The sequence below is a fragment of the Thalassophryne amazonica genome, chromosome 2, assembly GCF_902500255.1.
Source record: "Thalassophryne amazonica chromosome 2, fThaAma1.1, whole genome shotgun sequence".
NCBI lineage: Eukaryota > Metazoa > Chordata > Actinopteri > Batrachoidiformes > Batrachoididae > Thalassophryne > Thalassophryne amazonica.
In genome coordinates, this window is record NC_047104.1 from 58,718,916 (window position 1) to 58,732,423 (window position 13,508).

At 45.2% G+C, this 13,508-nt stretch overlaps 1 protein-coding gene across 1 annotated transcript in view; it reads right to left on the reverse strand.

Moving 5' to 3' along the window:
• The window catches only part of LOC117524694 (potassium/sodium hyperpolarization-activated cyclic nucleotide-gated channel 1-like), a 223,252-nt gene that overhangs the window by 148,536 nt on the left and 61,208 nt on the right, over positions 1-13,508 (reverse strand). The window contains exon 2 of the mRNA XM_034186516.1: positions 11,750-11,911. Within this exon, the coding sequence (XP_034042407.1) occupies positions 11,750-11,911 (162 nt within the window). The remainder of the gene's footprint in view (positions 1-11,749; positions 11,912-13,508) is intronic.

Sequence of the window (13,508 nt, forward strand, 5' to 3'; positions counted from 1 at the left end):
CGCGGCTGTCACGCAACGCAGGGTCTGCTCCATCTCTTGATTGGCCCGTTCTGCTTGCCCGTTGGTTTGGGGATGATACCCGGATGAGAGACTGACCGTGGCCCCCAGTTCCCGGCAGAAGCTCCTCCAGACGTGCGAGGAGAACTGGGGACCACGATCGGAGACAATGTCTGTTGGAATCCCATGCAGCCGGACGATGTGGTGGACCAGGAGGTCCGCTGTCTCCTGGGCTGTTGGGAGCTTCGGGAGGGCCACGAAGTGGGCCGCCTTGGAGAATCGGTCCACTATCATGAGAATGGTGGTGTTGCCCTGGGACGGCGGGAGGCCCGTGACAAAATCCAGGCCGATGTGGGACCAGGGGCGATGAGGCACGGGCAGCGGCTGTAGCAATCCCGAGGCCTTGCGATGGTCGGCCTTGCCCCTGGCGCAGATGGTACAGGCCTGGATATAATCCCGGACGTCGGCCTCTAGGGACGCCCACCAGAAGCGCTGCCGGACAACTGCCACGGTTCTTCGCACCCCTGGATGACAGGAGAGCTTAGAGCCGTGACAGAAGTCCAGGACTGCAGCCCTAGCTTCTGGTGGGACGTAAAGTCTGTTCTTCGGCCCAGTTCCGGGGTCTGGGCTTCGTGCCAGGGCCTCCCGGACGGTTCTCTCTACGTCCCAGGTGAGGGTGGCCATGATAGTGGACTCCGGGATGATGGGTTCCGGTGGATCCGACAACTCCGTTTTGACTTCGTCTTCATGTACCCGGGACAAAGCATCCGATCTCTGGTTTTTGGTCCCGGGACGGTAGGTGATCCGGAAGTCAAAACGGCTGAAGAACAGTGACCAGCGGGCTTGCCTGGGATTCAGCCGCTTGGCGGTCCTGATATACTCCAGGTTCCGGTGGTCAGTGAAAACCGTAAATGGCACGGACGTTCCCTCCAACAGATGTCTCCATTCTTCAAGAGCCTCTTTCACCGCAAGGAGTTCTCGATTGCCGACGTCATAGTTCCGTTCGGCCGGGGTCAACCTGCGGGAAAAATAGGCACACGGGTGAAGGACCTTATCGGTCTTCCCGCTCTGGGACAGCACAGCTCCTATCCCTGAGTCCGAGGTGTCCACTTCAACCACTAACTGGCGGCTAGGATCGGGCTGCACCAGAACTGGTGCAGACGAGAAGCGCTGTTTCAACTCCTTGAACGCGGCATCGCAACGATCCGACCAGGTGAAGGGGACTTTTGGTGAGGTCAGGGCTGTCAGGGGGCTAACTACCTGACTGTAGCCCTTAATGAATCTCCTGTAGAAATTAGCAAAGCCGAGGAACTGTTGCAGCTTCCTACGGCTTGTGGGTTGGGGCCAGTCTCTCACCGCCGCAACCTTGGCCGGATCAGGAGCGACGGAGTTGGAGGAGATGATAAACCCCAGGAAGGACAAAGATGTGCGGTGGAACTCACACTTTTCGCCCTTCACAAACAGCCGGTTCTCCAACAACCGCTGCAGGACCTGACGTACATGTCGGACATGGGTCTCAGGATCCGGAGAAAAGATGAGTATATCGTCTAGATATACGAAGACGAATCGGTGCAGGAAATCCCGCAAGACATCATTAACCAAAGCTTGGAACGTCGCAGGGGCGTTTGTAAGACCGAACGGCATGACCAGGTACTCAAGTGGCCTAAAGGGGTGTTAAATGCCGTCTTCCACTCGTCTCCCTTCCGGATCCGAACCAGGTGATACGCATTTCTAAGATCTAGCTTGGTGAATATTCGGGCTCCATGCAGGGGCGTGAACACCGAATCCAACAGGGGCAACGGGTATCGATTATGAACCGTGATTTCGTTCAGTCCCCTGTAATCAATGCATGGACGAAGTCCGCCGTCTTTTTTACCCACAAAAAAGAAACCTGCACCCATCGGGGAGTTGGAATTCCGGATCAACCCGGCGGCTAAAGAGTCCCAGATATAGGTCTCCATTGATTCGCGCTCAGGCCGTGAGAGGTTGTACAGCCTGCTGGACGGGAACTCACCGCCTGGAACCAAATCAATGGCACAATCGTACGGACGGTGGGGGGGAAGGGTGAGCGCCAGATCCTTGCTGAACACATCCACAAGGTCGTGGTACTCCACCGGCCCCGTCCCTAGATTGGGTGGGACTCTGACCCCCTCCTTAGCCTGGGAACTGGGAGGTACCGAGGAACCTAAACATACCCGATGGCAGGTCTCGCTCCACTGAACCACTACCAGTCGATCCGGGGATTGTGTTTCAACATCCAGGGGAACCCCAAGATCACACGGGAGGTAGTTGGAGTCACAAAAAACTCGATCTCCTCCCGGTGATTTCCTGACACCACCAGGGTTACAGGTGGTGTCCTATGTGTGATTGGAGGGAGGAGGAAGCCATCTAGTGCTCGTACCTGCACAGGCAAGGTAAGAGCCACCAGAGGGAGCCCTATCTCCCTGGCCCATCTGCTGTCTAACAGATTCCCTTCAGAGCCCGTGTCCACCAGGGCTGGGGCCTTCAGGGTTAAATCCTCATACAGGATTGTAACTGGGAGTCGTGTCGCAATGTGGGTGTGTCCCACGTGAATGTCTCGGCCCACCCCTAGCCCAGTCTCTAGGGGCGGGCGTTGGTGTTTAACCGCTCGGGGCAGTCTCTCAATTGATGCTCTATCGAGCCACAAACAAAACACGCCCCGCGGTCCAGCCTCCTCTGTCTACTTGGTGCTCTAAATGTGGCCCTGCTCGTGTCCATAGCTTCGTCAGCAGGGGGAGCTGTAACCACACGAGGTGCAGGGGCCATGGAGCGTGGGGAGGGCGGAACGCGATCGGAACCGGAAGGGAGAGGGACGGCGCGTGCCCGGCCACGCCCTTCGTCTCGTTCCCGACGGCGTTCTTCCAACCGATTGTCTAATCGTATGACGAGATCGATAAGCCCATCTAAATCCCGCGGTTCATCCTTAGCCACCAGGTGCTCCTTTAGAACCAATGACAGTCCGTTTACAAAGGCGGCGCAGAGGGCAGTGCTATTCCAGCCTGACCTCGCAGCCGCGATGCGGAAGTCGACTGCATAGGCAGCTGAGCTCCGGCGCCCCTGTCTCATTGACAGTAGCACGGCCGAAGCGGTCTCTCCTCTATTTGGGTGATCGAACACTGTTCTGAACTCCCTCACAAACCCATCATATGTCTGAAGGAGCCGTGAATTTTGCTCCCAGAGCGCTGTAGCCCAAGCTCGTGCCTCACCACGAAGCAGATTTATCACATAAGCTGCTTTGCTAGCATCAGTCGCGTACATGACGGGACGCTGTGCGAAGACGAGCGAACACTGCATAAGGAAATCCGCGCACGTCTCCACACAGCCTCCGTACGGCTCTGGGGGGCTTATGTATGCTTCCGGGGAAGGTGGGAGGGGTCGTTCAACGACCGGTGGAACGTCACTGTTACGCACAGGGTCGACGGGAGGGAGAGCCGCAGCGGTGCCCAGAGGGCGCGCTTCCACCTGCGCGGCGAGAGCCTCCACCCTGCGGTTCAGGAGGACGTTCTGCTCGGTCATCAAATCCAACCGAGTCGTGAAAGCGGTGAGGATCCACTGCAACTCACCGATCACCCCTCCTGCGGACGCCTGTGCGCCCTGTTCTTCCATTGGCCGTTCAACAGCCGGTTGACGCCCCTCGGGATCCATGACGCTGGCCGAGATATCCTGTTGTGAAAGTGTAAGAGCACGGACCCACAACAGGGGGCGCAAATGAACGGACAATGGATAAAGCCAAATACAACACTTTACTGTTGTGAAATTGCACAACAACAACAACAGATTACAATATAAACTCCAATATACACAGTGTTATGTGGGCAGGCTCGAAGATAGGAGACGTCAGTCCAAGTCGAACCGGAACCACACGATTTCCACCGCCACCGAACCCCGGGAATACCGGAGCCGCCAAGTCCCGAACTCCCAGGTGGCCACTGCCTACGCGTGTCGGACCTGGTACTGCTGGCAAGGAGCAAACACAGTTAGAAGTGGGTGCGTGTGCACCCAGCAACATGTATGGTGGGAAATCCACCTCCACCTCTCGTCGAAAAAAGAAACAGAATATCCAACACACACAAGCAATAGATATTCCTGTCAGAACACAGTCAGCTGAGATCGTTACCTCTTCGTAGAGCGATATCTCGGCAATGAGGTGGAGATGCCGTCTTGCTGATATACCCCTGAAGATCAGATGATTGATGACAGCTGTCGTCGGTGATAAGTGACAGCTGTCACCCCGGCTACTCCTGTGAGGCGGCAGCGCCCTCTGGTGCCTGGAGCCCGCACTCCAGGCAGGGCGCCCTCTGGTGATGGTGGGCCAGCAGTACCTCCTCTTCAGCGGCCCACACAACAGATTTAAGGTTCGTTTTTTCAAAATAGAAAGGTTAGCTAAATGGATATATAACTTAAGAGGGATTTTGGAGGTTGTCTTCTCCTCAATCCTCGCCCAGTTAGGGAATGATGTAGTGTCAAACCAGTATGAAGCCGCTCTCAACTGTGCAGCCCAATAGTATCCTTGGAGAAAAGGGACATTTAACTGACCCCTATCATATGGTAAATACAACAGAGTCATGTGTAACCTGGGGCGTCTATCATTCCAAATGAAATGACAAAAGATCTGCTTCATTTTGGCAAAAAAGTTAGTAGGAGGAGCAAGTGGAATGGTTTGAAAGAGGTAAAGGAGCTTAGGAAGAATATTCATTTTCAGAACATTAATACGTCCAATCATGGACAGTGGCAGAGATTTCCATCTGTTTATAGAGCACATCACAGATTCAACTATGGGGTCATAATTAGTGGGTACCAATGATTCCATTGTTGGTGTAATTTTAACACCCAGATATGTGAAACTATCCTGGACATTCTTGAAGGGGGTGTATAGCGGTGGAGTTATTCTTTCTGAGCTTTTCAGGAACATAATTGTAGATTTTGTTGCATTAACTTTATAGCCAGAAAAACTGCAAAATATTTCTATACATTTCAATAGGGCAGGTACAGATTGCTTCAGGTTGGTCAGGAAGACAACCACATCATCAGCAAAGAGTGCTATTTTATTCTCAATATCATTTATGTTAATACTGGTTATCTCAAGGTTTTTTCTGATTGCAATAGCCAAGGGTTCTATAGCTAATACAAAAAGAAGAGGTGATAAGGGACATCCTTTTCTTGTGCCTCTGGAGAGAGGAAACTGTTTTGACACTATGTGGTTTGTCAATACTGATGCCCTTGAGTCGTAGTACAAGATCTTAATCCAGTTAAGGAAATAACTGCTTATACCAAAATGTTGAAGAACTTCAAATAAATATGTGTGTTCCACCATATCAAAGGCCTTTAAAGCATCTAGACCTATCATGGCCATGTCAGGTGTTTCCTTTTTAGCATGTATAATATTTAATACCCTACGGATATTGTGGAAACCTTGTCTGCCCAATATAAAACCATTTTGATCTGGCTCAACAATAGATGGCAAATGCTTCTCTAGTCAGCGTGCAAGAACTTTGGCTATTATTTTGGCATCATTATTGATCAAAGATATTGGGCGGTATGACTCACATTTTGTAGAAGGTTTGCCAGGTTTTAATATTAAGGTTATAAGTGCAGTCTTTAGCGTTGAGGGTAATTCACCTTTCTCTAATGATTCCTCACACATATCTAATAAGGGAGTAAGTAGCATACCTTTAAATGTTTTATAAGAGATTGACAGTCATCTTGTGTTTCTTCCACTTTCTAATGAATAATCATAACAGTTGTTGACTTCTACCAAGCTGCTTGCCTGTTGTCCTATAGTCCATCCCAGCCTTGTGCAGGTCTACAGTTTTGTCTCTGGTGTCCTTAGACAGCTCTTTGGTCTTGACTATGGTGGACAGGTTGGAGTGTGATTGATTGAGTGTGTGAACAGGTGTCTTTTATACAGGTAACAAACAGGTGTAATTAATACAGGTAAAGAGTGCAGAATAGGAGGACTTCTTAAAGAAAAATGAACAGGTCTGTGTGAGACAGAATTCTTGCTGGTTGGTAGGGGATCAAATACTTATTTGAAGCAGTAACATACAAATAAATTATTTTTAAAAAAAATCATACATTGTGATTTCTGGATTTTTTTTTTTTTTTTTTTTTGGATTATGTCTCTCACAGTGGACATGCACCTAAGATGAAAATTTCAGACCCCTCCATGATTTCTAAGTGGGAGAACTTGCAAAATCGCAGGGTGTTCAAATACTTATTTTCCTCACTGTACCCTCCAAGTAGATTGATTGGGAATGGCAAAGTTCGCTTTTCCATCAGGCAAAACTTTACTTGAATTTTAGTCAGTTCAAAATTTGATGTCAAAATGGCCTCAGATTGTGTTACATTAAAAATATAGTAAAAATGGCCAACTTTGACATATCCATTCCCATTTCTCGACGGGTAGATAGAAAAAGTGACTGTGATTCCTCTTATGGGGTGCCAGTGACCTTCAAAAACCACTGTTTGTTCTGTGGTGTTGTGTGGGCCGCTGAAGAGGAGGTACTGCTGGCCCACCACCACCAGATGGCGCCCTGCTTGGAGTGCGGGCTCCAAGCACGAGAGGGCGTTGGAGCCGCTGGAGGTGACAGCTGTCATCTATCAACACCAGCTGTCACCCATCACCACCACTATAAAGACCGGACTGCAACTCCACCTCCTCACCGAGAAATCTTCTACCATACAGGTAATTCTCTGCTAAACCTTAAAATTCGAGTATTAGTCTGATCTCTTTTTGCAGCCGTTTTCCTGGGACGGATACCCTGTCTGCGGAGTTGGCGTTTGGTGTGGACTGCGACGGCTTCGCCTCACACCCCACCCAGATAAGTGGTTATCTCAGGAGCTGCACGAGTGTGTGATTGGAGGTGGAGGTTCTCCCTCCTTAACTGAACACAGACTGTGGGATTACTGAGTGTGCGGACTCACACTCATCCAGAACTGTTTCTGTTTTCTGCCAGCAGTACCGGGTCTGACTGCTGAAGACAGTGGCCACCTGGGGCGCAGGGCTTGGCGGCTCCGGTGTTCTTCAGGTCCGTTGGTGGTGAGGCTTGTGTGGGTTCCGGCTTTTCTCTCACCGGACGTCTCCTATCTTCGAGCCTGCCACACGTCACCTTTTTGTCGGATTGATATAACACATATTTGTATCTGTCTGTATTACGTTGTGCACCTTCACAACATTAAATTGTTACTTTTGGCTTATCCATTGTCCGTTCATTAACGCCCCCTGTTGTGGGTCCGTGTCACGACACTTTCACAACATGTGGCATATTTCCTTATATTTTTTATTTCTGTAACTGACACTTGTTGAATCATATACAACCCCTGGCAAAAATTATGGAATCACCGGCCTTGGAGGATGTTCATTCAGTTGTTTAATTTTGTAGAAAAAAAGCAGATCACAGACATGGACATGGAATCACCCTGTAAATTTTCATCCCCAGAACTAACACCTGCATCAAATCAGATCTGCTCGTTAGTCTGCATCTAAAAAGGAGTGATCACACCTTGGAGAGCAGTTGCACCAAGTGGACTGACATGAATCATGGCTCCAACACAAGAGATGTCAATTGAAACAAAGGAGAGGATTATCAAACTCTTAAAAGAGGGTAAATCATCACGCAATGTTGCAAAAGATGTTGGTTGTTCACAGTCAGCTGTGTCTAAACTCTGGGCCAAATACAAACAACATGGGAAGGTTGTTAAAGGCAAACTTACTGGTAGACCAAGGAAGACATCAAAGCGTCAACACAGAAAACTTAAAGCAATATGTCTCAAAAATCGAAAATGCACAACAAAACAAATGAGGAACGAATGGGAGGAAACTGGAGTCAACGTCTGTGACTGAACTGTAAGAAACCGCCTAAAGGAAATGGGATTTACATACAGAAAAGCTAAATGAAAGCCATCATTAACACCTAAACAGAAAAAAACAAGGTTACAATGGGCTAAGGAAAAGCAATCGTGGACTGTGGATGACTGGATGAAAGTCATATTAAGTGATGAATCTCGAATCTGCATTGGGCAAGGTGAGGATGCTGGAACTTTTGTTTGGTGCCGTTCCAATGAGATTTATAAAGATGACTGCCTGAAGAGAACATGTAAATTTCCACAGTCATTGATGATATGGGGCTCCATGTCAGGTAAAGGCACTGCTCAAGTTTACATTGATATTTTGGACACCTTTCTTATCCCATCAATTGAAAGGATGTTTGGGGATGATGAAATCATTTTTCAAGATGATAATGCATCTTGCCATAGAGCAAAAACTGTGAAAACATTCCTTGCAAAAAGACACATAGGGTCAATGTCATGGCCTGCAAATAGTCCGGATCTTAATCCAATTGAAAATCTTTTGTGGAAGTTGAAGAAAATGGTCCATGACAAGGCTCCAACCTGCAAAGCTGATCTGGCAACAGCAATCAGAGAAAGTTGGAACCAGATTGATGAAGAGTACTGTTTGTCACTCATTAAGTCCATGCCTCAGAGACGGCAAGCTGTTATAAAAGCCAGAGGTGGTGCAACAAAATACTGTGTTGGAGCGTTGTTTTGTTTTTCATGATTCCATAATTTTTTCCTCAGAATTGAGTGATTCCATATTTTTTCCCTCTGCTTGGTCTAAAAAAGTAACCATTACTGACTGCCACAATCTTTTTTTCCTGATTTCTTATAGTGTTTCTTAAAGCCAGAAAGTTGCCATTTGAAATGACTTTAGTTTTGTGTCATGTCTGTGATCTGCTTTTTTTCTACAAAATTAAACAACTGAATGAACATCCTCCGAGGCCGGTGATTCCATAATTTTTGCCACGGGTTGTAGTGCAGCAGATAAGAGAATACTCCTTAGACATTACTCTTTTGAAATAACTGATTAGCCACCTGAATATTCAATAGGCAGCCAGGTAGGAGTCAATTGAAGAATTATACAGGGGTCAACCTTTTAAAATGCTCCAATAATGCTGAAAACTATACCACATTATTTGTCTGATCATAAAGATTCCAAAAAGGTATACAACCCCTGGCAAAAATTATGGAATCACCGGCCTCTGAGGATGTTCATTCAGTTGTTTAATTTTGTAGAAAAAAAGCAGATCACAGACATGACACAAAACTAAAGTCATTTCAAATGGCAACTTTCTGGCTTTAAGAAACACTATAAGAAATCAAGAAAAAAAGATTGTGGCAGTCAGTAACGGTTACTTTTTTAGACCAAGCAGAGGAAAAAAATATGGAATCACTCAATTCTGAGGAAAGAATTATGGAATCACCCTGTAAATTTTCATCCCCAAAACTAACACCTGCATCATATCAGATTTGCTCGTTAGTCTGCATCTAAAAAGGAGTGAACACACCTTGGAGAGCTGTTGCACCAAGTGGACTGACATGAATCATGGCTCCAACACGAGAGATGTCAATTGAAACAAAGGAGAGGATTATCAAACTCTTAAAAGAGAGTAAATCATCATGCAATGTTGCAAAAGATGTTGGTTGTTCACAGTCAGCTGTGTCTAAACTCTGGACCAAATACAAACAACATGGGAAGGTTGTTAAAGGCAAACATACTGGTAGACCAAGGAAGACAAAGCGTCAAGACAGAAAACTTAAAGCAATATGTCTCAAAAATTGAAAAATGTACAACAAAACAAATGAGGAACGAATGGGAGGAAACTGGAGTCAACGTCTGTGACCGAACTGTAAGAAACCGCCTAAAGGAAATGGGATTTACATACAGAAAAGCTAAACGAAAGGCATCATTAACACCTAAACAGAAAAAAACAAGCTTACAATGGGCTAAGGAAAAGCAATTGTGGACTGTGGATGACTGGATGAAAGTCATATTCAGTGATGAATCTCGAATCTGCATTGGGCAAGGTGATGATGCTGGAACTTTTGTTTGGTGCCTTTCCAATGAGATTTATAAAGATGACTGCCTGAAGAGAACATGTAAATTTCCACAGTCATTGATGATATGGGGCTGCATGTCAGGTAAAGGCACTGGGGAGATGGCTGTCATTACATCATCAATAAATGCACAAGTTTATGTTGATATTTTGGACAATTGAAAGGATGTTTGGGGATGATGAAATCATTTTTCAAGATGATAATGCATCTTGCCATAGAGCAAAAACTGCAAAAACATTCCTTGCAAAAAGACACATAGGGTCAATGTCAATGAGCAGATCTGATTCGATGCAGGTGTTAATTTGGGGGATGAAAATTTACAGGGTGATTCCATAATTTTTTCCTCAGAATTGAGTGATTCCATATTTTTTTCCTCTGCTTGGTCTAAAAAAGTAACCGTTACTGACTGCCACAATCTTTTTTTCTTGATTTCTTATAGTGTTTCTTAAAGCCAGAAAGTTGCCATTTGAAATGACTTTAGTTTTGTGTCATGTCTGTGATCTGCTTTTTTTTCTACAAAATTAAACAACTGAATGAACATCCTCTAAGGCCGGTGATTCCATAATTTTTGCCAGGGGTTGTAGTTTGGACAATCTGTGACTGAATGTTAATGGAGTTATGGGGTAAAAACAGCAAAAATGGTGACAAAGGGCAGTTTCAGTTTGTACAGGCATAAAATTGGAACCTCCCTCCAATTTTAGTGGTGTAGGTAAATCCATAACAGAAAAATGAGAGTGACTGAGGCACTTTTGATTGAGATATAATGCAAAATGTACAACAAATGGGCTTTTTCAATATTAAATTCAAATGTCCACAAAATCCGCAATCCATATCAGATCCGGATCAAACTTTGTCAGGTGAATGCCAGTCTGCCACTCACGTTCAAGTATGAGAGTGATTGGGACATGTTTGATTAAGATATGATGTAAAATATAGATTAAATTGGGTTTTCAATGTTAAATGTAAATGGCCACAAAATCTTGAAAACTGAACCAGTTCTTGTCAATCAGGATATGAATCTTCAGTAAAAATTTAATAATATATGAAAAATTATGAGCTCCAGGCTGTTCACAAACCAAACTTAGGCAAAAACAGGGGTGAGGTTATTTTTAATTAATGCATACTTTTGCGGAGTGGGTGGTAGTTTTAATAACAGGTGGTTTGTGTGCAGGTATTACATTTTATGATGATTACTTTTTAAGTCCCACAATGCTTTCCAGCATCACTTTACTGCAATACTTTCTAGTGCATACCATAAAAAAGCTGATTAACTGTCAAGCTGACATTGACGTGCACATCAATAAAGCATCAGAGAATCAATGCCTGAATTTGCAGCTTTCAAAGAAGAAATGCTGTATGTTGATTTCAGTGAGGGACATTTACAGATGATCAATCCTTTTTTTTCCAGCAACAAGCCGTAACATTCCATTGACACCCCCCCAAACATAGAAAATAATTTTGAAGCAAAACAACAATTCTGAATACTTTATAGAGACTGTACTTCAGCTGTCAGCTATAGCAGTTGTTTCAGCAATAGACTAAAATTAAAGAACAGCGTGAGTGGAAACTGTCAATATTTAATAAATGCTAGTTAAGGGCTGTCTGTCCTCCTTGGACGAATCAGTGTTTGATACACAACATCAGTGTCTCTCTGCATGTTGCAGTATAGACAGATAGAACACAAATACAAATAAATACGTAAATGCAGGCAATTCTAGTGCAGGGCTTTTACCCCATCAAACAGGGTTTTAACAAGTTCATTGTTGCAGCTATTGGATAAGCTAAAACAGAACATAATGTATCAGGCAGTAGAACACAGTGTGGGAGAACTACTTACCACCATTTTATTTTTGGACACCCAGCAGTCAGCGGGGAAGTCCTGCAGCATAGGAACCAGGAACTGCAGGCAGCCATCCCAGTGACACAACAGCAACATCATGCCGATCAGGTTGACTATTCTCACCATGGCGCTGGCTAGGTCATAGGTCATGTGGAAGATCTGGAGTGTGCAGGAGGAAGGAAAAAGGTTAGAGAATCACAGCATATTGCACCGATTCATTTAGATTGCAATGTAGGCAGACCAAAAACAGACTTTCTACCTCTACATCCAGTTCATGTATATCTTGGTCTATTCTTTTGACAAGGTCATGCAATGTGTTTGTGGTATTAGAATTACAGTAGAGCATTTGAGACCCTTGTAGACTGCAGGCGAGGCAGTCTCTCAGAGCCACAGCACATTACCACATACTGTATACATACTGGAAAAGCCTCCATGACATTACCTATAAATTTTCTGAAGAGCAAGTATGAAGCTCAAATTGGGCGATTACAGATGTGGGCATCTTGGCAGCACCTGACTCCACCTATACCACCCAATCAACCCATTAGTAGTGCCAAATCACAACATATTTCAACCCAAGACACTTCACAAGGGTAAGGTCAATTCAATTTCAATTTTTTTCATTTTATATAGCACCAAATAGCAACAAAGCTGTCTCAAGATGCTTCACACAACTAAGGTCTTACCTTACCAACCCCTAGAGCAAGCACACAGGTGACAGTGGAAAAGAAAAACTCCCTGTGATGGTTTAAGGAAGAAACCTCAAGCAGACCAGACTCAAAGGGGTGACCCTCTGCTTAGGCCATTCTAACAGTTACAAGGTTTTTACAAAGTTTTACAAAGCTGAAGAAGCAGAAAATCAAAACAACATCTGCTGCATCAGCATCAGGCATGGCATCTCGTGGTCAGTCCATCATCCCGTTGTCTGCAGATGCCAATCCCATGCAATGCCCTCTACACCTCACACAGAGAGAAAAAGAGCAGAATCAGTCGGCTGGAAAAACCACCTAAGGTATAATTCATCAGCAGTAAATCAACAGGAAAGCAAAGAAAATACTAAGGTGTTTGCCGTCCACAAGCCCTAAGCTTCACTAACAGACCCAGAATTTAGATAAAGTTGAGGCTGAAAAGGATAGGAAGCATAGTTCCATATTATGGTAGTATCCTAGCCATACGAGAGGGAGAATAAATTCGTCTTAAGTCTGGACTTAAATGTCTGACTGTTTTATCTCCATAGGGAGACCATTCCAAAAAAAAAAAGTAAACAATACCTTACCAATAAATGAGTAAAAAAGGTAGAGCATGGGTAAGACTGGGGTGACAAATGAAGCTTAAGCAAGCCCCATTTCAAAGTTCTCAACCAAGCTGAAGCTAACGGGCTAACTTTGGCTACCTTACCAATAAATGAGTAAAAAACATAGAGCGTGGGTAAGACTGGCATGACCAAGGTGGGACAAATTAAGCTTAAGCAAGCCCCATCTCAAAGTTCTCAACCAAGCTAAAGCTAACAGGCTAACTTTGGCTACCTTACCAATAGATGAGTAAAAAACATAGAGCGTGGGTAAGACTGGCATGACCAAGGTGGGACAAATTAAGCTTAAGCAAGCCCCATCTCAAAGTTCTTAACCAAGCTAATGCTAACAGGCTAACTTTGGCTAGGATGTTTAATTAATGCATATGTTGGCATTGGTTCAGGAATGAAATATTATAAATATTATCACTAACAATGGAGTAACTGGAGCTAACATCACCAAGC